At 41.9% G+C, this 27,720-nt stretch overlaps 1 protein-coding gene across 1 annotated transcript in view; it reads left to right on the forward strand.

Moving 5' to 3' along the window:
* The window catches only part of LOC138607112 (neurocan core protein-like), a 54,752-nt gene that overhangs the window by 17,550 nt on the left and 9,482 nt on the right, over nt 1–27,720 (forward strand). The window contains exons 9-10 of the mRNA XM_069679669.1: nt 12,675–12,791; nt 23,428–23,541. Of these exons, the coding sequence (XP_069535770.1) occupies nt 12,675–12,791; nt 23,428–23,541 (231 nt within the window). The remainder of the gene's footprint in view (nt 1–12,674; nt 12,792–23,427; nt 23,542–27,720) is intronic.

The raw sequence follows: 27,720 nt of genomic DNA on the forward strand, positions 1-27,720 counted from the left end.
TCAGCCCTCTCTCTCCCACTCTGACACACATCATGCATTCTTAATCCAGGCTTGTTCTTTCTTTGCCTTCACATCCTCTTCCTTTCCTCTCCCTTCCTCCCACATTGGAACAGACAGACAGCTGCAGACAGCAGGGCAGTGCACTGAGGTGAGACCAACCAGGTCTTTGTGAAGTAGTTAGGGGGTCACAGTGAGTGCAATTAGGTGGACTGTGGAGAGGCCGAGATCCTAGCAGCCAACAAATCAATGCAGACACAAACTACAAGATGGGACTCTAATTGACTGCAGTCTCTTCTCTCAGTTTTCAGTCGATGTTCACTTGCCTATGATATATGACATGTGTTACAATGATCGCAGTCTCTGTGATGTTTGTTTCAGCATGCTCACATTGATTTCTTTGGATAATTAATTCACCTTCTGCTACTGCAGAAAACCACAGAGTTAATGAACATAACAAACGTTAGAGCCACTAGTCTCCTCATCTTTTAATTTTGTAATCTTATCGACCAAAACATGCTTGCCAAATGTTCAATTTAAATATTTGTGACTCTGCTAAAATATTGTCACTCATTCATCTTCAGTGTGTCTGGTGTTTTCTTTTTCATATCATGAAAACACATGAGCTGATAGGGATTCAGAAGCTGCAGGAAGTCCTAGAAACCAAAATATTTCAGAATACAGCTGCTCTGCCACCACTTCATGGCCTCCATTGTTCGGTCATGTACTTGTATTTCCAACTAGAACCGGCCATTTTGTGAGTCCTCTGTCTCTCCCAGGGTAACCATCTGTGGTCAAGTGATGTTTTCAATGATACAGCAGATTGTGAAGTGGGGGACTTTCCTTTGTCATCTAATAACAGCAGCAGCAGCAGGAGGAGGATATTCTCATGAAACTGTTGTTTTAGTAGAAAGCACTGAGGTGGATTGTTGTACTGAATGCTTCCTGTGGAGCATGAGCATGACAGTAATCTTTTCACTTAATTTAGTGAACATATGATTCAGAATACAGTCAGAAAAATGGCTTATGTAATTGCAGTATTGGGTCTTTTTCAGATTTTTTTTTCATACATTGTTTTTACACGCATGAAGCATCATCCTGCTTTTGATTATACAATGAAATGAAAAAAAGTTGTACAGGAGTACATCTTCATCATTTATCAGTTTATCTGATTTGGGAACATTTGAATGGATTTTGGGGCCCTGATCTTGTTGAGTGATTAGAAGCATGAGATCCTCCCTCTGAGTGACCTTTCATGGATGTCAGTTATAGTACAGAGAAAATTACAGCAATGGTTGTCTGCACATCTCAGCAAAGAGAGAGAGAGAGGAGGGAAAGGGCGGGAGCATGGACAGCTCTTTGTAGGAGAGAGGGGTGAGTGTGTCCTCTACGATGCTGCAGGTGGGAGAACATAAACCTCTTTAATCAATGATCAGACACTACACAAACACATTGTTCTGCTTCCACTTTTCTTCCCTTCTATCCCTCCTCCTTACTTCCTCCAATCTTCATTCCTTGTTATCAGAGCAGCCTGAGCCCCTCTGCGTCCTATTTGGCCATATATCAGAGTGATAAGACGTGTGTATTTAATGACACATCCAGCTTTCCAATTCCCCATCTCTCTGGCCTCCAGCTAAACCCACACAGATGTGTGGACATACACACATAAAACCTGAATGCATGTGAAGAGACACCAGCATGCCAAGATTACTCAGGAGTAAACCTCCATAATCCATCCCACATGTCGCACCATCACACACTAACACACACACAGAATACCTCTTAATCCTTCTCTGTGAGAAAGCGGAAACATTTCATTTGACTTTTTTAATCACTCATATCTTCATTTCCATATTGTATAATCCTAAAGACAGGATTTGTGGGACTTTGTAACACCACAAAAAGTTACAAAAATGCTTTCTAATCAACAAGCATAGAAGTTCGGAGCAGTTTTTAAATTCCCAATGCCAGTCTGACACTCTGGCAAACAGAGAACAGGAGGCCTCTGAGTTATAGCTGTCTTAACAACAGCCTTGTCCCGGGCTCAAGATGGATCAGACCTCTGGCAGCATCAATAACATGGCAGGCAGCCCTCAACCAAATCAGAGTGTTACATTTGGAAGAGAAGAGTCTGTAGGCTGAAATGTGTGTGTGTGTGTGTGTGTCTGTGTATTTGAGTTTTTTTAGGGGAAAGAAGGAGATAAACAGAGACAGGGACGGGCTGGGGTGGCAGATTATCAGTTTGGGTCTGTGGATAGATGTTCAGTCTCTCTGCTGGCTGTTGGAGACCTTGAAGTCATGAGCAGTGACAGGGCACATTCTCGACGCTGCCTATAGAAGTTTATTGATTTTCCTTTTTTCCCTCCCTGATTTTCTCATATCACACCGCGGTGAGGTTTGTCTTGTCTTGGATTTTTGTCTCGTAACTTCCTGTTTTATTTTGAAACCTAACTCTCCTCTCGTTTCAGGTCACTTGCCCTTCCTCATGTGTCACCAGTCTGATTGTCTCCCCTGATCCCTGATTGTTTCCACCTGTTCCCCACTACCCTCATGTGCTTATAGTCTGCGTCTCCCCTTTGTCTTTTGCCAAAGTGTTTCGTCCTTGTCCGTGCACCCAAGCCCTTATCCACAGTCATAGTCGATTTTGCCAAGAGTTTTTTGCTACGCCACGTAAGTTGTTTTCTGTTTCCTCCTTTGAGAGTGATTTTTCGTTCGTTAAAGTTTTCTAGTTTAGCATCGATTTTGTGTTATTTTGTAAACTGTTTTCTTTCCTCCCTTTTGAAGCGATTTTGTGTTTAGTAAGTATTAGATAGTTGTAGAGCCTCCTTTTTAGGTGAGCCTTTTTCTTTTGTCCCGTTGATCAGTAGTTTTGGTTTTCCTCCTTCTGGAGCGTTTTGATTTTTAGTCTAGCTTTTGTTTTCCTCCTTCGGGAGCGATTTATGTTTTAGGATCTTCCCTGTTTCTAGTGTGTTTTTTTTGTCTCTCCTTTTATTGGAGATTTTCCTATTTAGGAAGTTTATCTTCCACGAGTTATCTTGCCAGGACTTAGTTATTTAGGGAGTTTTTCATAGCCCAATTGTTTGTCACTCTTCAAAGAGGATCTGAAATCAATAAAGTGTGCTTGTACGTGATATCCTCTGCATCTGAGTCCTCATTTTAGTCCACGCCTGACAGTATGATCCTCAGCCTCAGCAGGATCCTCGTCACTGCCTAAATACTCCACTGGGCTCCATGGTGACGAGGGATGAAACAGCGTTACATAGCACTCTGTGCTGACTGAGCAGAGGCTCTTTGTATCCAGTTAACCAGGGGAATAACGAAGCAACCAAAGTGTTGGAAATGAGCTTAAGTACTCAGTGATGTTCACAAAGGGCTCAGTGTGATTTCTCAGCACAGACTGCTGATAATGACAATACACAGCAGTTTAAAATCCACTCAATTTGCTTAATGTGTGTAACAGGAAGTAGTTAAGGTTGTCCACTCTCAGCAGGTCGGAGCTGCAAAAAGAAGGTGGCCTATGATCAAAAAACAAAATATAACGTAAGTCTTGTTAAAACAACTGTTATCAGACTGATCACTGATATTCTGGAGATCACAAGTGTTGATTTATATATTTAAAGGTTTATGAAACTAGCAGCTATGTTTGTAAAGCTAATCACCACTGGTTCTAATATTCTGCAGTGAGCCTGAAAACACAGAAAACTGTCTTAAACAGGCATTTTTATGGCCTCATTAAAATACTTTATCTTTGCTGCAACAACAAAACCTGCTGATTATTCAGCCTCTAGGAGCCCCATCACAGGCTGCTGTATTTTATCTCTACATTGTGACCCAGAGCTCCTTTATGGCAGATGAATGACTGAATCTCTTGACTGTTATTGGGATCAGATCTGCAGCAGAAATAAACAAGTTTTGTTGTTTTTATGAACATTTTCTCGTCTCACAGCCTCTAAAGATCAGTCGGCCTGCAAACCAAAGTGCTGTTAACTTCAGTCCCACAGTAACAATGGATGCTGAGCTGCAGGTTTTTACTTCCTCTGGGCACAGCATGCTCTTCTTCATCATGTGTTTGTGTTGTTAGTACAGTGCCTTATGATCACATCAAGCATTGCTGTGAGAGACTTTTCTTCTTTTTCAAACATTCAATTTTCACAACTTTGCATTTTACAACAAGCTCTCCCTATTTGAGTGTTTATTGTTAGGTACAGCCTGAGGGCCCCTGAGGCTGTGTAGAGCTTCATAAAGCAACAAACAACATCACCTCTGTTTGCCACCACTTGTGAAATGATGGAGGGATGGATAGATACAGAGATGTTGGCAGGCTGCTGTCAGAAGGAATATAATCCTCTGTGTGGAGTCATTGTGAGGCTTTGCAGAGCGCGAGAGTTTAACCTGGTTGGGTTATGTCAGTACCTGTTACAATGCTGCATTCAGGCGCTATCAGATGAGACGACAGGAAACTGCTTCCTTTCACTGAGAGAATATTTCACCTCACTATCTGTATCTAACAGGTCTGTCCTCCTAGAGGACAAAGGATGCAGAAGAAACAGCAGAACACAGCCTTGCTGTTTTTCAGATCTTTTGGCTTTTATGGCGTCTAATGAAGAAGAATGTTTATTATGATGAGAAGTGCTCAGCAGACACAGAGAGAATGGGACATCTATTATGCAAGTATCACACCTAACAAGATATGAATAGCAGCATTCCTGAGATGTTACTTTCACATTTATATTATCCATCTGGAGTCAGACAAACATATCTGTCACTGACGCCAGTCACTCATGCAGACACATGCCGTTAAAAATGGAGCCGCCTGTCATCAAGGTTAACAGTGAGAGGTATGATTTCAAATGGAGGTGTGTTCTGGATACAGAGGAGGAGGAGAGCACCCAGCTGGGCTTTAGGAGCTGCCATATTGCCTGACTGACTTCACTCCTGCTGTCGATGAAGGCAGAGTGGAGCAGTGGCAGGGGTGTTTGGCTCCCAGCGTCAGTCACAAAGCAGCATGCAGCAGCAAGTAGCTTCAAATAGCACTCCTCAGACACACCCACAGATGTGTCCCAGAGGGGAGCGCTCATAGACGGGGACAAATGATGAGAAATGACTATTTGTGCAAGAGTTATGAGGGAGTAGAATATAAATAGGTTTGTGATTATTAATTATCTTCTCAATCAAATGATTGGCATCATCCCATCATCCCCTTTCTCATTTTAATCATCAAACAGAGAAGATACTTTTTTACAGTGTTGTCTTATCTTTTCCCCCTGTAATAATAACTGTGATCATCATTTGATTTTAGTGCCATTCATGTTAGACAAGAACATTTTACATGGAGGACACAAGCAAAAGATACATTTATGGTGAGGAGGAAAAGTCCTAAGTCTAGACTTAATGACAAATGTAACTGTTGTGGTTTATACAGATGCTCGTGTGGTTGTTTTGCAAGTTTACCACAATGGAACATTATTACTTTTTAATTAGATGCAGAAACAGTAGAAACTGTTTGTCCTGGTGCCTTCAGGTGACTGTAGGAGGAGATCACAGATAACAGCTTCATAGCACAGCTTGTTTTACCCACAGTCTGGCTGTACTGTCGTCACTCTGATCCTAATCTGCAGAGTGTTTTGAGAAGGTAACTAAAGTGTTTATGTTCCTTACGTATTATATTGCTGCAGATCACACATAATATTGCATAGAATGGCTGGTGGTAACACATCATCATCATCAGAAAGACTTATTGACTCAAATTTAGCCCAAACACAAACATAGCTGCTCTCACTTCATCTGCACGTCACCTCACTTTCTCTTATCACAGCTGTGAGGGCACAAAATGACAAACTGAACTGAGAGGAGAAAAAAAACAAGCTGGACATGATGTGTTTGTGATGATAAGACGAGAAGGATGTTTTCCTGCCCCTCTGACAGACCAGACCATGCAGTTTATTTATGATGACTGGAGATGCCACAAGTGTCACTCTTAAAACAACAGACCCTCAGTTTCTTCATCTGTGTGGCCGTGCGTTCCTGCTGAATCGGGTCGTATTGAATCTCTGGCATGTTTCTCCTCTCTGGGCTGATTCAGTGAGACGCTCGGTTCATGAGGTGCTCACTAAGAGAGCATCGGCTGCTTTCTGCTGTCACAGGCTTCTGGCACTGTAGCTGATTGCAAGTGTCATGCTCTTTCATAGTGTGTGTGTGTGTGTGTGTGTGTGTGTGTGTGTGTGTGTGTGTGTGTGTGTGTGTGTGTGTGCGTGTGTGTGTGTGCCTGTGCCAAAGGGAGAATGAACACATTTTATGCAATTGAAAAGAAGTGAAGCTGATTTTTTTTTTTTACCAGAAATGTTTATTAGACTTATTTTCTTCTTGCCTCTCTCTCTCTCTGGCTCTCTCTCTCTCTCTGTCTCTGTCTGTAATGTGGTGTTTGCATCTCTCAGCGTGCTCAGTAATGTTAGTAATTGGTTACATCTTGAATGTTTGACATCACAGACTGCAGTCTGGATGTTGTTTTCAACTCTTTCAGCCCTACACTCAAACTCTCACACGTACACACACGTGTATAATGCAGACAGACAGCTCGCCCTGCATGTGGTCAGACAGACAGATATAGCTGCTCCCTCCCTGCAGAGCTCATCAATCCTTGTCTGTCAGAGGCCGCTCTGCTCGGGCTCGCTACGGTCATCACATCGCTCCACCTGCTCCACCTGCAACCTCCACTGTACAATATGAGCACTCCCAAAGGATGCAGGGAGGCGTCTGCAGCCTTTCAAGTGGTCAATCTAGGTTCAATGATTCAGCAAGTATCTGTGATGTCTGAGATGTTGTCCTTGAGCAGTGACCTTATAATGATGTGACTCAAAGTATGAATCATTCTTTGGTCTCTTTTTTGTTTGTTTTTATATCCACTTGTGAATTTCATCCCAGTATTTAACTTGATAAAGCAAATATTACATAAATATTGTGAAGACCATGTTTTCCTTCTTTCCTATCCGATAATGTCATCCCATGTTGTGCACCACTGGATCAGACTGACAGTTGGTGCAGTGGGTCAAAAGGGAGAGATGGAGGCTTTGCTTCATGGAGGCGAGGAGCGCTGACCCTCTCTGTTGTGTATATGACCTCATGAACTGTATGGATGAAGAGTTTGGTGTAATAGTCCACATTGCAGACTGTCAGCCTCTGCACACAGTAGATTGCTGGGGCGCTGACATCATCAGCAGAAAGCAGAGCAGTTCCAGCAACAAGTAAACGTAACCTCTGTCCGTCTCCATAACTGCTTCTTTCCTCCCACATGCAGCTCACCTCTGTAAATAAATCCCTTCAGTCATCTGAGTCTGCATTGAGGTCTAAACCTTTGTGCTGTGAGAAAGCTGTTATCTAGATTTCAGCAGAAATAGGTTTCATTTTCCCCTGATGTGTGTTCTGCTTTCCACAGCAGTAACTGAAGCTCATCTGCAGTGAATGACTTGTCTGGCCTGCGTGAGGACACAATGATACATGGATCATATTCCTACCTGTATGTCCGTCTGCTTTTTTCTGTCCATCCTGTCAGGCAGGAGCTGGAAACTTGGACTCATTCTGGTCAAAGAGATGACTCAGGAAAAGAACACTTTGACCATGACCTTTGTCATTTCAGCCTCTTATTGGCATTTCTGGTTACAGTTCTAGATGGTAGTAATTGAAACACTCAATGTTATAAAAAAAAAAAAAGCCTCACTGCTGCTATCTGGGAAGGTAATTCATTTTATAAAAAAAGACATGAGGACCCAGGTTGGTGTGGCTGAATGGTTCTGATATCATGGAACCATCATCTCATTGATTTGATTACAAGAACCTTTGTTGCCTGTAAGATCTCGCTCAGTCTCTCCTCTTGTCCTGTTCGCCTCTACGCTATAAGCTATTTCATGAAGGTGAAAAAACTATTAATTATCTGCAGAAAATCCAGTTTCCCTGCTGGTTTGACATTCAGCATTGACAGAGCTAATCAAACTAATGTTTTATGACTGCCCTTTCTTGCTCTGTATCATCACTGAACACATAAAACACTTGTTCACTTAACCATCACAGTGATGATGCAACAACTGTATTTAAGGCTGTACTTTGCAGTTTAGCTCAGCCGTCCATATGTCTCTAACTGCTCTGTGAGCCTCAGCACCTTTCAGAGACGTACTGTAGCTTTAAACTTTAACAGGGGACCATCACGCTCATAGATAGGGAACACTTGAACGGGCCAAAGCACGATCTGTCTCAGCAAAGCTTTTACAAGCTTCAGTGAGTCAGAGCACAGCAAGAAGCCGGGCAATAAGCAGGTGGATATACAGTGAATGTAAAGTGTGTGTGCAGTTTTGCTGCTTAAATGTGTGTCTCACACAGTTACTCGTTACATTTTCTCAGCACTCAGCTTCAGACTTCATAAGATGCAAAACATTTCCTGTATCACAATCCTTTTTATGATCCAGTTTTAATCTTGGGGTACGTATGAGTCGACATTGGAGAGTAACTTCCCAAATATGCCACAGCACTAAAATAATCTCCCTCCTGAGAGGCTCAGAAAGACTTCAGATGAAGTAAACGTCACACAGGGGAACATATCTCTGTTAGTTGTAATATCTGCACGATGTCGAGGAAGAGGACTCATCACCTGTGTTGTAACTCAGCTTTGAAAACTGAACCATCTAAGGCCTAATCTGCCATCTCCGTGTGTCTAAAAGTTGAGGGCGACATAGACTCTCTTCCCTCCTCTCTCTGTAGTCACACAATCCAGAACTGCTGCTTCATGTCTGCACACTGTACACATGACGTCAGCACTGAGCCTGCAGGCCTCTGTTTGTGGACAGATGGTGAACAGTCTCATTTGTGTGTAATAAGTCGTTACTAATTGTCTTTAGATTGGATCAGTGTCCTATTCTGCTGCAGCTCAGCTCTCAGTCTGTATCACCACAGACAGCATTCATCAGAGCTGGTGGATGGTAGCTGAGTAAGTCCCTGTCATATCATGTAAGGGTTTTAAAGCATTACATGCCTGTCACTTTAATCCTCAGGAGCTTATAAATTACTTTTTACAACCCTGTTCAGTTTGAAAGCAGATAGCAACACAAGCCAGAGTCACAGTATCAGACCGTCTGTGGTGTGATTGATTTAGAGAATGGTCATGAGAAGTTCACCCTTTGGCTTCTGAAGTCTTCCTCACTAAAGCTACTTGATGACCCGGTCCTCATCTGTCAGTTACACTGTGTGCATCACTGCCTTCTCCTCTGCAGAGGAAACATGTACAAAGTGATTCAGCTCAGATTTAATACCAGAACTTCATGCAGATAGCAGAATTATCCATGGTTCTGTGACTCGCTGGCAAGTGTGACAGAAGATAACCATTATATTCACTGAGGTTTGACATGAGACACTTTAATGTTTCACTGAGCAGATATGTGTTTGACCTTTGACATTCAGTTTTGGGTATTTTTTGAGAATATTTTTTTTTTAATAATTTTTTTTTTATCAGAATCAGACAAACAAGTTATTTATTTAAGTACATGTTTTATTAAGAACATGACTCACTGACACCTGTGGATTTAACATTGAGCAGCAGCACAGTAAAGGTCTCAGGAGCAATTAAACACTAAGCAGTTAATAGTGGATAAATTCTATCTCAGTTTTATCAGTGGCATGCACTTTATCATTCTTCATTAATTGTGCTGAAACTGTTGTTTTTACCAATTTCAACATTCATGCTACAGACCTTCATGGGTCACAGAGGAAAACATCTCATGACTTTGGTGATCCTAAAATATTTCCTTCAGCACCATCAGTGCGAGTATCACTGGCATCAGGTCAGACATCATATTATCTGACCGGGAAACGTCGAAACTCTGAACAAGGTTTATTTCTTGAAAATCAAGTAATTACATTTTAACAAAGAGAACCAACACACACTGGATGTATTACATCTGAAACATACACAATATAAGAACTAAACAATAAGTCAAACTACAGTCACTTGTCTCAAAGAAATAAGAACAAAATGTTCTAAAGTAAAGTAATATAGAGACAGACTAATGTATAGAGATAAACTCCTCTTACCATGACTGACCTGCCGCCCCATGTGAAGTCAAAAGAGTGAGTGAAAGGGAGAGCAGTCTTTAAACAGGGAGTAAACAGGTGAACTCAATCAGGCTAACGAGGGGTGACACAGGTGCAATCAGGGACCAATCACTGATGAGGAGAGGAGAGGCAAGGAAGGGAACTACAAGAAGTGAGGTAGCTGATGCGACATACAAATATTGTATGGTTTACTGTGAAATGTATGTGCCTAATTACAACCTCACAGAGCTGCTTGCATATCTGTGGACTCTTAGTCATGTTTAATTTTGTATTAATGCTTAACAGACCTTTCTAACAGCAGATATTTTGACATCTCATAGTGGGTAAAGCACATAGCTGATTAGTGTTACATGAATAAGCTGCAAAAGAAGCTACATAAGAGAAAACAGAAGGAAAAGGAGATATTTTACTTTGCCCTCAGATGATCTTCATGGATGGGGTGACTGAATTTAAAATCATTTCTTTCATTCATCATTTCTTCTTTTAGATTAAGTTGCTTCCTTGTGTACAGAATCATTATGCTGTAGCTGCTTCAAATTTTAAATAAAAAAGCACACACACACACACACACACACACACACACACACACAAACACAATTTCAGACTCCATTAAATGTCACCTTGATCTTTCATCAAAGACATTGAATTGTACGGTGGATTAGAGAAACCAGCCACTTAGAGCTGACTTTTAAAACATACTCTCCAGAAATGTTTCATTGAGACATTTTGAATATGTCAGGGTCAGAGTTATGTCAGTACAAGGGTAAGTTTGAGTTTCACTTCACATCACTCGTTTTAAGAGAGCAACAATGAAAGTGGATTTATGTTCTTATTGATAAGCTTACTGTTGATCTACTTTATGAAAACACGCTGAAGATACTGTTGGTGACATGCAGCTCAACCGTTGACCGCTTGATGCGAGGACAGAATGTGAAAAGACATCTTGAGAAAATGAGGCAACAGCAAACCAATAATCTGAGGATCCTTAAACAACACAGAGCATCAGAGAGAACAACATAAGTCACATCATATTTTCTATGACTTTTGAAATAAAGGGTTGTTGAGCTTTTGGTCCATTGAGAAATGTTTCACAATATTGTGCTGTCACAACAACACACAGTCCCTGTTGAACTGTGATCTGTTCAGACCGCTGACTGTTCGGGAAGAGTAAACACTAATTGATGCAGAGGCTGCATTTGATCGCACTAACCAGCTACTTTGTGGAAAAAAAACAGCTTTCTATCAGAAATATTATTACTTTTTTTAACATGATTTTTTTTAAAATAGCTGCATTGCCAAAGTGCTACTGGCTCACATAGTTAGTAGCTCCCCTTGTTGAATAGATGGATAGATGGACAATGGCTCAAACATGGAATTTTCCTCTCTTTTTTCTACATTTCCTCTCCTCCATCACCTGACCCACGCTCTAAAACTGACCACATGCTGCATTTTTACCTGTCACTGCTCAGCACTTAAAGATTGTACATCACCATCAGTCCATCCTCTAACCTTTAAGCAATGTTTTCACTTCACATACAGTGCGTTTTTTTCCTCCCTGATGTTGGTTAAAGAAATGAGTCTGTCTCTGATGGTTTTCTTCTTTCAGTGAATCATTTTTCAGCATTTTCAAAGTCAGTCTTTCATCATCTCTCCTGCCCCCTGTATCAACAGCAGCCTCTCTGCAGCAGTGGTCTGTCTCCCTGTTTCACAGGAAATTGAACCCACACTGACGTTACTGTATATATCATCGGCCTGCAATGAGTCAGGGTCACACAAACATCCAGAAATACACACGAACAAGTGAGATATTCCCAGACTTTCAGGAGAACTGCACTCTGTGTTCTGCACAGCATCTCTCTGCTCAGACATCATTAAGTGAGTGTGGCTGTTATTATGGAGAAGATGCAGTGTGTTAGACGGCCTGACAGATTGTGTCAGGGGCTGCAGTCCTATCAGGATTGGATAATAAAAAGCCAGTTAATCTAGCAGGTCCCTACAGTCCTGTTGTGCACACAGAATAAAAATGATGACTGCTCTGCGCTCTGACTGTCCTTGTCAGATTCTCCTCCTCGCTCTGTCCCATCCTAAAATATAAGAGCAATAATAATTTTATCTCCTCAATCTCCACCATTCATCTGCAAAACGCTTGCCTCCAAGAGGCACAGAGTTATCTCCTCAGCAACAGTAATGTGCCATAAAGATAGGTGCCTGTGCCAGTATGCACGAGTGGCCAATGATCAGCTGATTTATGAGGACCTCGGCTCATCAGGAGGACTTGGAATGAGAGGCAGGAGAACGGCAGGAGGGGGTCGACTCAGCTTTGCCCTTTGCTTGGTGGGAATCAGTCATAGCAGGACACAACAAATGCAACAACAGCCGATGTGTCACTTTGTAGAAAGTCATGGAGACAGGGACGAGTCTCTGTGCTGCCAACTCTAGTCTTAACCTCAGAGAGTAGAGAGAGGACGGGCTCAATAAGGACAATAAGATACTTTCAGAATGTGTTTCTCTGTAGGAAAATAAGAATAATTTCCAATTGGCAGTTAACCCTCCAGTTTTTCCCTCTTTTTCTGTCTCTACAGTTGACAATAACCCCTGCCAGACCAACCCGTGTCTCCACGGAGGGAGCTGCCTGCAAGAAGGTGACGGCTACAGCTGCTACTGTCCTCAGGGCTTCTCTGGAGAGAGCTGCGAGATCGGTGAGTCCCCGTCGGGTCAGGGAGACCTCAGAGGTCACAGCATCACACAGATGCTGTGTCACAGTGTGACATAAGGGGAGAGAGACATGCATGTGTTGGGATAACATTTACTAGATGTCCTCTGGCTTTCAGATGAACTCAGAAGGAAAGGAGCTTTCCTGTCAGGTCATGGAGTTTTCAATCAAGCTTGCTGACTGAAAGTGGACAGGGAATTTTAATATGCTGCAAGTCAGCCAGTTGTGACAGAGGTTGTTGAATGTGTGCTACTTGTGCGTAACTGTGTGTGTGTTTCTGTGTGTTTTCACCTTCTGCGCCAGGAGAAGCAGACAGCCCATCTTTCCTCTCAGCTGTGTGATGGGAGAATGTGGCTTTCAGATAATGTGTGTGTAATGTTTCCGGTGTCTGTGCATGTGAGGGAGTGTGTGTGTGTGTGTGTGTGTGTGTGTGTGTGTCTGTGTTTGTGTTTGTGAGACAGACACACACTAGTGTCTTCAGTCTCAAACATTGACTCTGGGTCCTGGCATCTCTGGCTTTGAAGACATGCTTCTCACAATAAGCTTCATTTGCTGGAGTGAATCTCAGTCACTCTTGTTTGTATGATGTGTGCTGTTTAACAGAGTGAAATCACTTTAAGGATTAAGTGTTAACAGTTATTAACAGATGCACCTAAATTAGAAAAGAGCACCAGTGATGTTGAATGTGGTTTCAGTCTGTGTTATCGAGCTCTGTGCTCCATATTCATGCAAATAAAGAGGAAGGTTTAAGGGTCATTGCTCATGAAAGAGGTCAAAGGTCAGGGGTCATGAGAGGCGTGGTGGCCTGGGTCTGATTATTAATAATCTTTAGTGCTTATTTCTAACAGACCATCTGATGCAACACTGAGGTGTGTCTGTGCATTAACACTATTGGAGATCAATCAACAATCTGCTGGTGGATCAATAATTTGTGACAACTGCAGGTTAACTGCATCAATTACACACGTTTGTAACGATTTGCTGCAGTCGATCTGTTTTGGATTTGTTGTTGAATCATACAAAACTTAAAATGATCACATTTCAGCCTCATCGATGGGACAAAGAACATCTATAGAATATTTATTTACTCATTACTTCTGCTCTTGTGAGTTTTAATCACCTTGTGTTGTGATATTGATCATGTTGCTGAGCTGCATATCTGATGTTTACAATATTAATTACGGCCAAAGGAAAAAAGGTTAATTGCCTGTAACAGTAAATACTTGACCACAATTTACAGGCTTGACACAGAGCTGTTATTAAAGTGGAAGGAAAGTGTGCCTTCATGTCTGCGTTTCACATCTGCAGCTTCTCTTTCCTTCAGTGTGTTTACCAGCTCATTAAAGGTCTTTCTGTTTCCCACCCTGTGGTCTCAAATAAGTTTCACAATGTTTAGGAAAAGACGTTTTTGAGAGCTGCATTATTGATGGCCTGTGTTTCTGCTGAGGGTCTGCAGTTTGTTTGAGGGTGGGAAAGAGAAAAGTGCAGGTGAATGATTTAGAGCTGAGAGACATTTATTTAGATGAACCAACAAATAGAGACATGAATGCAGTGTGTTCCTCGTGGCTTCATGGCCATTGTTTACATGTTGAATTAGAACAGAAAACAGCAGCTGAAATTGAACATCCTCTCTCTGTGCATGCAACACAGTCCTCAGGTGTTTTTCTGCTCAACGGGAAGTACACCTGTTGCTTTTCAGTTGTTTTGCACGTCCCCACACTGTCTGACCTCATTTCAATCATGGTGATTAGATCTGAGTTTCCTCTCTCCATGGTCTCCGTGTCTCCTCCAACTGTATGTATATATGTATATGAATTTATCAAATGTGACTTTTCCTCTCCGAACATTTATTTCTCTGACATCAGAATTCTTTCCCTTTTTATATTCCTCTGTTTCTGCTCCCTCTCCCGTTCAGTCCATCTCTCTGCCCTCCTCACCCTCCAGCATGTTGCTCTTTGGCAGACCCACAGTACAGTGCTGTAGTGAAGTTGATCTGCAGTGCAGAGGTTGGGTTGGAACAAAAGAAGCAGAACCCCCCAGCATTTCTCCCAAATAACACATTCCACCTCCTGCCACACTTCCTCTCTCCTCCACAACTCCTAACCTCTCCCCCTCTCTCTCTGGCTCCACTCTTCCGTTTCTTTCTCTCTCTCGCTGTATTTTCCTGTCACAGGCCAAAACACTAATTCATAGAGAAATGCCTCTGTACTCATGCATAAAATGAAACTTATTCAAGCTCACATGCTCACTCACCTGCACACTCTAATTCTCAAATATGCTCATCAGAGTGTGCACGAAATATATTCTCGTTTCTTCTTTCTCTCTTCTTCACTCTCTCACACAGATATGATGTCTCACACACACTCACACACACCTGTTTGGGCCTGTCTCATATAAAACCAATATGTACCCAAAGACTGTATGAAGCACTAATGCATAAGTCATGATTAAAGAGGCCGAGAGAAACGCCCCCGCTGGGCTTCTGCATTAATTCATCCTCTGAGACCCACTCCTCTCATCTGATTGAGCTTTAAAGATTCATGAGGTTGAGGCTATTAATATCATCATCCACTAACCCACCTCACCAGTGTGTCCACACATCTGAGCCATGAGGTCAAAGAGGATGGGATGGGTAAGACAGGCTGTGGCTGAGGATAATGGATGTTTTATTGTAGATACACAGGAAGTTGAGATATTTGTCAGCAGACCCCCAAAGTCAGGAGGTTTAAGGAGAATTAAGGCAGAGAGTAAGACATAGGAAGTAATAAAGCTGCAGAGAGAATAATACTCAGTGAGTTGCAGGGTGTAAAGGTGGAGACAGATGGAAAGGGCCTCTGCTGCCATGCTGCTCCCCTCAGGACATCCCATTCACTCCTTCATTAATGATGGGATGGATTTATGTGTTTGGCTCCAAATCCTCCAAGTTTTAGTGCTCAGGTCAATATGTTGTAGAGTTTTACTGCTGTTTCTTAGCTTGAACTTTTCCTGCAGTTTTACCTCCATGCTGCAGAAGAATGCAGAATCAGAAAATTATGATGAAAGTAATGATGAACAATTTGATTGATCACATGTGGAAATGGAGATTATTTCACTATTTCCAGTTAAATACCTGCAGGTTGTTTCACCTGAGAAATGGCTGCCTCACTTTAAAGAGAAACTGTCATGAAAACAAATCTAAACTTTATCTTTGGTGAAATATTGAGATTTTCTTCACAACAAGAACAGCCTGACAGAAATATACCACCACACGACTCAGTACAGTGAGTCAGATGAAGCATGCATGAGGCTGGATGGGACAGTGAGTGTGTAAATGACACAGTGTGTGTCTGTGGTGTGATTGATGAGCAGCAGTTCGTCTCAGTTTGTCAGCAGCTGAGGAGCTCTTAAAGGGCTGTGATTGGCTGGTTCAGCCCATATCCACATGCCTCATTAATTCATCCACAGCACTGGATTTCCTATTCAGCATTATGATTGGCTGCTCCCTCTCCACCTCCACCACCACCTCTCATATTCTTACCCTAGTCCTGCCAACACCACCAGGAGAGCCTGATTGGAGCTGCTCGGCCTGCAGCTGACTCAGGCACTGATACACACACATTTGGATATAAAAGTAGTGATACACACAAAAATAGACACACTTACACATTAACACAAAACTGATTAATACACAAAATTGTAGTAAAAATATAACATGAATGTTAATCTAAACACAGACACGTGGAAGATCACTGATAAAACTTCACACAAAGACAACCTTGACGTGCAGCAAACCTCTGTTAACGCTCCATAAAAGACGGAGGATTCATAATTTTACAGTTTTGAATTAGCATTCATTAACACTCCTTCCTCTCCAATCCTCTCAGGACAATGTGTGTGTGTGTGTGTGTGTGTGTGTGTGTGTTGGTGTGTGTGTGTGTGTGTGTGTGTGTGTACGTGTGCATGTAGATTGTCTTTGGAAACACACCAACAGATTATTGAGCTTTTGGCCAAGTTGCCAGGACTCTCATCCTCACTCTCACTCACTCTCTTACACACAGCATTAAGCAGTCCATTTTAAGAGTTAGACTTATAGCTTCTTAAGCTGAGATGAGGTGTGTTAATGATCCACCCCTGGGTGTATCTGCAGATAAAGATGTTAGAGAACAGGTCAAACCCCACACAGCCCTGAGGGACGCTACTGCTGTAACAGCAGGAGCCCTAAAGGGACACCTGTAAACCCTCCTGACTCAAAGGATACCCACAGGGGCCAAGGAGGATAAAGCTGCCATTTAGAGATCTGCAGAGGGACGGAGAGAAAACAGAAGGTGAAGAGACTCAGAAGTGAGTAATGAAAGAAAATAATAGAGGGAAGTGAGGGAAGAAGGACGGAAGGAAAGTAGAGACATTAAGAAAAGAGAGGAGAAAAGAAGGGAAATCTGCAAATGATGATGAATATCTGAATCTATTCTGCATTTCCATGTGAAGTCTATCTCCAGCTCCCTTCTCTCCTTCTGTGAGGAGACAGAAATAGAGAGTGAGGCTGTGATACTGGAGGCACTGTGGCAGCTGGCTCGGCTTCACTGTCCCTGGCTTCTTGTTCCTGGCCACTGAAAACCCCTCCCACAATAAATATAAACAGACAGTGAAGATTGAGCCAGTGAACACACACACACACACACACACACACACACACACAGACAGAGAGAGAGAGAGAGAGGGCTAGCAGAATGATGTGAGATGTTGTGACACTTTACCTCATTACATTTTCCCAGGCTGTTCTGAATGTTGCTGCAGAGCTGTCAACCCACACACACATGTTGCATCTCATGAATTCAGATGCATCTCTTTCTCTTACTCTGTTTTTATATTTCATGTCAGGGTGTGATGATGTGTGGCTCACTTTGCTCGCTTCCTCTCGCAGTACTACAAAGTCTGCTAAACTGCGACTGTTTGGATCTTTGCCTGCGCGGCTCTCAGTACATCGTGAAGGCTCCAAGATGTAATTGCGTCTGGGGCGAGAGTGTGTCACAGAAAGACTGATTGGGAGTATGTTTGCATGAATTTGCATTTTCTTCCATGTAGCTAACAAAAAAGTCTCCCTGCATCACATTAACATTGTCCCTTCTTGCCCTCCATAGCACCCTGTGAGATGTGGAGTCTCTGGTTGGCATTTACTGGTTCAAAGGTTCTCTGTGTAATTGATCAGACTGATGTTTGATCTGTTCCTCTGGTTTTTAGTCTGCATAGAAAAATGCTTTTCCTGCTGTTAGGACAAAATTACTTTCAAATGCCTGCGTCTGCCACCAACACAAGACAATGGATAATATATATATATATATCATATAATGAGAGACTGATACATGTATTCACAGGGACACTCTAAATGTGTGAACAATCATTTCTTTAATTCTTATTAATCAACTCTCTCCTTCATTCTCGTCTGAATGTTCTTTTCCTCATTATCGTCTTTCTTTCTCTCTGTAACACTTTTTATCTCTTTAACTTGTTTCATTGTTGCTGTCCTCTTCATCTTCTCACTTAATGAAACTCTGTTTGACGAGGTTATTCACAATCTGCTGAAGCGATTACGTCTGAGACGTTCACAGAAACAGGACTCTCACTCCTTCAGAAGTTTAACTCAAATGTTAAAAAGCTCTGAGAAACAAGATTTAAAAGTCAGACGTGGAACTGAATTCCACTGCTCCCGGTGTTTTTCAAACACTCATTATGTTGACAGGAAAAAGGCTGCAATCTTTAACTCAATACATGTATCTGTTAGTATTGACATTCAGAATGGGCAGCTGGCATCTTTTTTCTCTCTCCTCTGCACTCTGGCTTCAAAACACAGAAACAATCCCTTAAAATCACACTCAGAATAAACTTAAGACTTCTAAAGAGGAAATTGCTGCTATTTTTGTGTCAAAGTCCAAAATGCCAACTGAAAAATATTTCAAATGCTTCATGTTTGAAATTTCTTTCATTTGATGTGAATTTAAAAGTGGAGTTGAATGGAGGACATTTAAAAAGATCCCAACAACGAGCACAGATGTGAGAGAGGACACACATGGCGTCATGTGGTTCTCCTCCCTCTCTCCATCACTGATAGATGTGGTTGGGTGTGCATCCGTAACCACAAAGCACAGTGATGTAATACTGCACGGACATACCCACATAGCAAGTTGTTAAACCACTGAACACAAGTTTCAATAATATCTTAAGAGGTGTTGAAACTTCAGTATTCCTCAGTATTTCTCGACAACATTAAATATTCAAATCAGTTCAAAAAGAATTCTTAGTTAGAATTGATCAGACGTGTAATGGTTGACAAAATGACATTTTCAGTAAAAATGCTGCTTATAAAGCCTTCACTGGACCACTGAGGATCTTTATTACATCAGTTGTAGACGATCTTCATCATCACTGGTGCCATGTCAGAATGTATTGATCCTCTCTTGTTGTAACTTACAGGATGATTTTGATGTTTCGGCTCAGATAAATCTCCCATCATGCCTCATGCTGCTCGTTTGACACCTTAATAACAGGAATCTGTGCTTTAAGATCCAACAGCTTCAATCTCTTGAGCTGAGCTTTTATGATGTCATTTGTGTCTCGTATGGGATTTTTATTTATCCACACACCTCTCAGGACTCTCTTCTTCTCACTCTGAGTCCTGACGTGTGATTTAAAGTGAAAATCTTTGATCGAAAGAAGAAGAAGCTTCTTAAATCCTCAGGAACACAGCCAGCTATTCCTGGCTATTATTGGATTTGCCTATTATTGTGTGGATGGCAGCAGAAAGCTATATGATGAGACATTCTGTCATTGTTACCATGCAGCACTTTTTATGGCCAAGTTACTCGACCAGTAAAATTATAAGCCATGTTTTAATGCTGCCAGTGCTCGGCTCTCTGAAATGACTGAGTGAAGTTTGAATGGTGAAAGAGCTGTTTACTTTTTATTTAGCCTGAACATTCACAAACACTGTGGCTGGTGAGAGACTTTAAAGTATAAATCTCTCTGTTGTAAAGAAGTCAAAGACCCTCCAGAGGAGGCAAAGTCATAGAGGGGACAGAAGGACAACAGTCTTTGGGGGACGATGGGCAGGATGTGGAGCTGAGCTCTGGTCAGGTACACAGGTAATAGAAATGTAATCTGATATATTGAACGGACAAATAATCCCAAAAGGGAAAAGACTGACCCAGAGCTCTCTGTCTCTTTCTCTGTCCCTTTTCAATTATTCACACCCTGGTTTTGACACACGCCTGCAGTGAGCCTGCAGATATTCTGTCAACCAACACCACCCTCGGTTTGTCTGTTTGCTCTCTCACTATCCTCCCTCATATTCCTCTCTCTCCATTTCCCCATCCTCTGTCCTCACACAGGCCAGCTATCCTTGAAATACACACAGAGAGGCAGCAAGAGAATCAGCAATCAAACCTTCCACACATTGTATTTTTTAGTCAATGGTGAAACACATTAGAAAAGTTTGTTAACAACATAAACTTTTAACATCCCTTTGCTGCCTCTCCTGGTTGATTCTGTCCCAGCAGATAAGTGGAGCTCTGCTCTCCTCCACTCCCCGGAGACCGTGCTAGAGCCCAGGCCCGATTCTGTTGTACTGGGGAGTGAGCCAGAGAGCCATGGACACACACATATAAATGCACAAATACAGTGTCACAAACAAACACACGCACGCACATGCGCACACACACACACACACACACACACACACACACACACACACACACACACACTGTTAGGCTGGATGGCTCTCTCATTAAGCCAGTTGGGCAGAGTGGACACTGAGCAGAGTTTGAGCGTGAAGGCTCGCTGCGCTCTGGTCCTCATCGCTCTGTTGGAGTCGAGGTGAGGACAGCTGAGTCTGAGAGATGCTGAGGAACCAAATGTTGTCCCAGACATATGGTATGCAGTGTTTATAGTACTATATAGTAAATATTTAATCAAATCAGCAGTGTTTCAGTTCACCCTCATCAAAATGTTTAGCTTGTTGTTATCTCAATGTTGGATGTTCGACCTTTAATGTTCAGATTTTGACACATTTATTGCCTGAAAGAGTAATGTTTGTTTTCTCAGCTCAGGTTATTTGTGAGTTTGAGACGGGTACATATGATCATGTTGTTGTACATTTATATTTATACATGAGAACAGCCATCGCCACAGAAATCAATCTTAATCCAAGGTTCTCTTTCTAGCTTTCCTCAGTGCTGTCAAATGCATAACCAATACTGCCACTGTTTGGATGGTGATTGTGCCATGTTGACCTATCGTCCTTTTTTGTACAAAAAACCAAAACATAAACAAAAAGTAATATTAAAACTATAACGATCTTAATTTAATTTTAATTTATTAAAGTGGGACTAGGATATGTTCAGAGTAGCATTTTTTATCAGCAGTACTCTGAGGTATTTTAAAACAATTGTATCCACCAAACAACTATTGGCACATCTGTTCTGCAATCTGTTGTTATCTGTTTGCAGACACTATATCTGCAATAAGCTCGTATCATAGCCAGCAGACAATATATCAGTCCAGACAGTTCATTTGTGGAGCTATAAGCTTTATCATCTTTATAGTTAAAGGTACTGTTTGTTCCTCACCTGAGGGCTGTACGAGGATTCATGAGTAAGTCAGGTAAGCTGAGCCGAGTTCTCAGTATCACAGAGCTGCCTCTCTTCTAACCTGGCTTAATAACTATGGTCACTGCAGTCCCTGCTCTCATGTGTCTCCTGGTCCCTTGATTATCAGCACTTGTGCTCGTTACACACCTGCCCCTGATTATTAATCCTGCAGTCGTTTACCTTGTGTCTGATGGTACTGATGTTATTATTGGGTTAAATATCTCCAAACTAGTTGAGCCATTAACAAAGGGCTAGGATATCCGGACCTTTAGTGTCTAGTGTGAATAAAGCTCCAAACATGTTCTTTCAATTCCCATAATGCAACACAACAACATCTCTAGTTGGTTATGCAGACTTCCTGTTAAAAAAAATCTCAAACTCATGCTGAGAGCCCTGATAACATCACTTTGACAGGTGTTTTTGTAAACCCCCCTTCAGAGCCACAAGAGACTTAATGCAACTGTTTTCACTGTCACATGTAACACTCCTTGTGACAAGTTAACAGCTTCCTGAATAAAGTCAGTTGGTTCCTTTTCAAGCTAAAACATGATCAAGACTTCGCTGTTGCTGCCCCTTTAAAAAATGACATCAGCATCTTAAAGTTGAGGTGAAATTATAATATTGTGCATCTATTTGACAATATAGGCCAAAAAAAATACAGAAAATTAATTTCTTCATATTCTTATATCAAAATCCGATCATTTTTTCTTCCGGTAAAACTAAATTTCATGCGTGCTTACGTAAGTTAGCACCAGACAATTTCAACCAAACAATCTGCAAATTTAGCCGCAGAGCACAAAGAACGCTCGATCAGTTAGCTACCTATCTACTTCTCAATGATCAAATCAAATCCCTCTAATGATATGTCCCGCCTGCATGTCCTGTTTCACTCGGAAATACGTCACGATACGGAAGCTAGATACTCTCGAAATGCTGTTTCAGCTCGACTTTAATGTCGTTTATCTGAAACAGAATTATCACTCCTTGTTTATTTTCTGTGGCGTTGGATGTGTGGGACTCTCTTTGGTATCCCGGCTTTGTTTTTTTGTTGTTTTTTATTTCAGTTTTATTTCTCCTCCCCATCATAAGTCAGACTAACAGACTGAATCATAAACATGGACACGCAGAGATATGCTGGATCTCTACTTCCTGCCGCTATTTCAGCCTTTAATATCAGCCAGCTCAAAGCGGGGTGCCAACAGTGAAGCTGTCACGCTGTTTTATCCAAACAGACTCTTCGGCCCCAAACACTGTCTGCCTGCAAAGCCGCTCCAATCCAACCCTGAAACCTGGCAACTTCCCAAAATCACAGCATCATATCACTCCTGTCTTTCTCCCCCTGCTTTGTTTTTATTTCCTGCTCACCCTCACCTCCCCTCCCATGACCCCTTGCCAAAGCCCGGGGACTCACTCAGTTGTTGGATACAAGCTGCAGTTTTTAATCAGCCAGAGAAATACAGTTACCATTTTTCACCACAATGAGATCTCTCACCTGCCTCTGCAAAATATGTGTGTGTGTGTGCATGTGTTCAATATGGACGACATTTAGACTTGTTTTCTAAATAGAGAGATATCTTCTGACTGGTTTCAGTGGTTTGGTCTCTACCACATATTAGTAGCTCCCAGCAAGACAGCGGTTTCATCAGTGTGTGCTGTGTTGTTGTCGTTGTTTAACAGAATCTCTTCCTCCCTATCATCTCTATGTCTCTCTCTTTCTACCTTCCACCTCCCCTTGTTCCCCATCCCTCGCTCCGGCAGCTCAGGTTTGACAACAGAACTGCAGCACGTCCTGCAAACACATTGCAGTTACCATCATGAGCTTCAGTGCATCCCAAACCGCTCACTGATGAAGTTCAATCATTTTTGCTTTAATTCTAACTTCCTCAGAAACACCTCTAATCTCTCCAAAAGTTCGATCTCTCAGGGTTTTGTTCAGTAACAGTGTGTTTGTATCTAATCTGTGTTTATATCTAATCTGACTCGCCCCCTCTCCCTCTCTCTCAGACATTGACGACTGCCAATATAATCCGTGCCAGAATGGAGGAACCTGCATCGATGAGATCAACTCCTTTGTCTGTCTTTGTCTGCCCAGCTATGGAGGAGCTACCTGTGAGAAAGGTAACACAGCGCACAAGAACATTGCAACTATTGAATGTGCTTTGGGTGGAGGAAGAGAGTGGAAAGGGAAGAAAGAGGAGAAGGAAGTAGAACGATGGAGGAACAAATGTTTCATGAAGAGAGAAATGTTCAGAAGATGGCAAAAATACATGATGAACAAGCCAATAAAAGAAAAAGGGGATGAGACAAAGAAGGACGAGGAGGGTGAGAGAGAGACAGAGAGAGAGACCCTTAAGAATAATGTATCAGGTTTATACAACACCTGTGTCCAGCTGGTTTGATCTCTCATCCCTTGTGATAAGGTGACCGGGAAGAAGGCTGTTAACAAACTGCATGTTACATAAAACATGGCCGACATGTCAAAACAACACTGAAGAAAACCAACTGCTGGTGTAAAGATTAGATCCCATTGGCATTATGGGAAATGCGTCATTCTGTAACTGGAGCCATTTTAAAATGAGGATATTTGGGCTTCTGCTGCTTCACTCTGATCTATATGTAAAAATCTGCTTCTTGAGGGTAAATGTATTAAAGTGAATATGCTCTTTTAATCTTAGCTGCGCTTTATTGATCTTTCACCACAGCAAGTTTGACTTTGGTCATTTCCCTGTTGTCTTTAATATTCAGACCCCTCCTGTGGTGCAGATCTTTCATCAAAAACAAATACAGTGTATGCATTTGTAAGTGCTGCTTTTTTTCCTCCACTCATTTCTCTATCTCACACACACACACACACACACACACACACACACACACACACACACACCCACACACACACACACACACACAAACACACACACAATCTCATTGAACATGTATTGTAGCTGTGTGTATGTTTCCTTTCCTGCAGAGTTGCTGCCTTATGGAGCAGCGGGTCTGATTGTGTAAATCTGAAGTCTCTGTTTTCTTATTGCTTTTATCTCTTGCAGCTCTGCGTTCACAGAAACAAATGTTGCAGCTGTGAAAAGTAATTGACAACAGGCGTCGTTCTGCCATTTAAACATGATCTCATGCTGTAAATTAACTCATTTGTTCCACTGAGGCTTCCATCCATTTAAATGTCATCCAATCGCTCTCTCTCTGTCAAAAACTGTCCAGCTCTGTGTGCCTCATTTACTGTGTATTCTTGAGCGTGTGTTCAGGCGTATGCATTATGAGCTGAGCCTTGGATGCTGGGTACATCCAGACTGATTTTATCTGTAGCTTAATAAATCTTTATTTTTTATAAATAAGTATAAAAAAGTTTTCTGCAGCATTTATTTTATTGTAATAGTCAGCACTGTAGCACTGTATATCAGTAATGAGTGTATGTTTGTTAAGCAGAAAAGACAGTTGTGTTTAGAGTAACAGAGACATCAGTCAGTTGTGTCTCTCTGGTCTCAGCTCTGAGACTGATTGTGGAGCCGTCCTGCGGTTCTCTCGGCTCGCTGCCTGATCAGTGGAGGCACAAACCAAATCTTTCTCAGCCTGACTGAAGGGAAAAGTGACGGAGGAAGCATCAGCTGCTTTCTTCTCGTCAGCTTCTTTCCTCCAGTCAGTCTTAAATCCATCACTCGCTCCATGTCTTGTTTCCTTTCGTCTTTATAGAGAGAAAAACTCATAATGTAAGAGAGGATTTGCAACTTCCACTACAGAACACACCTCTGTTTCATGTGTCTCCCTCTCTCTCCCTCTCTGCTGTCACTTCCTGCACTTCTCACATCTTTTTGTGCCTCTCAGCTCTGGTGCTCTGTGGGAAGTTTTGTCACACTCTGAGTGTGTTTGTGTATGTATCTCTGAGTGTCTGCACAGGCTGCATCTGCTGTTTTACAGAGGCTGTGTGGATGTCAGAGCTTTAAAGTTGGAGATCTTCAAGCAAACATACCTTTAAATGGCCACAAATATGCATTTGTTGTTACATGTGATGTACCTCGTATGTGAAACAGCTCTGCAAAATGTCATCACTTTTTCAAGAACTCTCTTTTCAAGTCCACATAGAAATAGAAGTAAGGCACAAACACACATATCTTGGTTTATCTACCTTGGTCCCATACTGATACAGTATTTGCCACATATTTAAACAAACATAACCTACCTGTGTACCTTCCCAAATATCAAAATATTTGTTCCTCTCTGTTTGTCCAGCAGCAGCGTAGATAGTCTATCACTACGACTCCAGGCAGTAAAACTACAGCGGGGTAGTGACGAAACAACCAGCTTGATAACAACAATGATCCAATCCACAGTCACTCACTTTGCCTTATTGCTTCTGTGCTCTGCACCGCTGCTGCGTGGGAAACAGGCGACTCTTCACAAAGCTCAGCACAAAATTCCTGTTTGTGCATCCTACAGGTCTTTAGAGGCCACGAGTTCAGTTTCATGTGTTCTAATTATAAATAACAGGAGCTGAAGATTCTTGGTTTACCTTGACCATATTGGTCTCCTGAACAGATAAAGACACAAACACACGCAGTGCACATACACACAAGCATGATGCAGTTACAAAGCCTGGCAGAGGCTTTTCAAACACCATCACTCTCTCTATGTGCTGCTGTGTTCAACACTTTCCACTTCTCCATCCTCACTGGCAGGCTGAGGGATGAGGGAGTGATGTGTTCTCATTCAAGATGCCTGATTCCTGAAGCAACTGTCATTCTCCACAGACAATGTTGATTGTGTTTGCTGTCCTCACCTTACACTAATAACAAACTGTGTCCATTAAAATAAACTGGAGCAGCTTTTTGCCTGTTTACTGTAAAGCCTGTGCTGCCCTCACTTTGACCTCCTCCATCAGCATCGACCTGCAGAGACACATCTGTGTGCTGATTATTCAGAATGAGCCTTCTGACTGACATCAGTCATTCATGTAGCTCTGTAACATCCATTACACCTGACGGTGACAATCACACGATTAGGATGTTCACTTGCTGATGTGGATAAACGACCCAATCAGTCAGCTGCAAGTGTTTGGCTTGTATTTCCTAACTGCTGCTCACTAAAGTCTGTGGGGATATTAATTGCTGAAACACACCACCTACCTCTCTCTCTCTCTCTCTCTGTCTGACAGAGGAAACACAATCAATCAAATTTTATTTGTATAGCACCAAATCATAACCGAAGTTATCTCGAGACACTTTACAGAAAGAGCAGGTCTAGACCAACTCTTTGTTATATTATTTAAAGAGAGGCCCAACATGAATCACCATGAGTAGCACTTAGCAACATTTGGCACATTGACAAGGAAAAACTTCTTTTAACAGGCAGAAACCTCGAGCAGAACCAGACTCATGTTGAACAGCCGTCTGCCTCGACTGGATGGGCCGAAAAATGGGATAGAAGGAGATGCAGGATAGAGACAGGCAAAGAGAGCAACAACAATATATGTTCTTGTTACAACAACAACAATATTTGTCCTTGTTACATGAACAACAACAACAGGTAATACATACTTATGGTTACAATGCCAATAACAGTGGTACATGAGTGTAAATATTAGCAAATAATAAATTAGCGCGAGAAGCAGAGTAATGATAAAGGCTGAGGTAATCGTAATTGTAACAGTTGAAGTCAACAGGTCTACTATTAGCATTAGCAGCAACAATAATGATACTATGGGGAAGACTGATGTTAGTAGTTGTTGCAGTCGAGCAGGTCCACAGCAGCAGGTGGTCTGCAGCAACGATCCCCAGGAACCTACAAGACAAGAGAGCACAAGAACTCCCGGGAAGATATGTGGTTAGTAATGTTAATGAGACCAGAAGATACAGAGTTAATGAGCTGCATAGATAGAGAGAGAGAGAGAGAGAGAGAGAGGGTGAGGGAGAGGGAGGGAGGGAGACAGACAGGAAGAAGAGGACGGCTTGAATAGTGTCTAAATATTTGAAGAGGTTGATTTGATGTCAGACTTTGAGCCTCTGTCAGTGAGTGGGAAAATAAATCAGCAGAGACTGGATTGGAGATCTGAGGAGGAGAAAACATGTCTGTTTATTTTTGATCTCTGCTTTTTTCCTCTCTCTACATCTCTTTGTTTCTGTGACTATTTTGTCAGAATCAGAATCAGTTTAATTGGCAAAGTATGTGGGCACATACAAGGAATTTTACTTAACTCTCAATGTCCAGACACGCAAATTGACATACTGCCCTTAAAACAAGGACAGGTTAGTCAAGGTAACACAGACACTTGAAACATTTTGAACTAAA

Source organism: Semicossyphus pulcher, unplaced genomic scaffold (assembly GCF_022749685.1).
Source record: "Semicossyphus pulcher isolate SPU_LCO1_2020_fin unplaced genomic scaffold, fSemPul1.0.p SCAF_4, whole genome shotgun sequence".
Classification (NCBI taxonomy): Eukaryota; Metazoa; Chordata; class Actinopteri; order Labriformes; family Labridae; genus Semicossyphus; species Semicossyphus pulcher.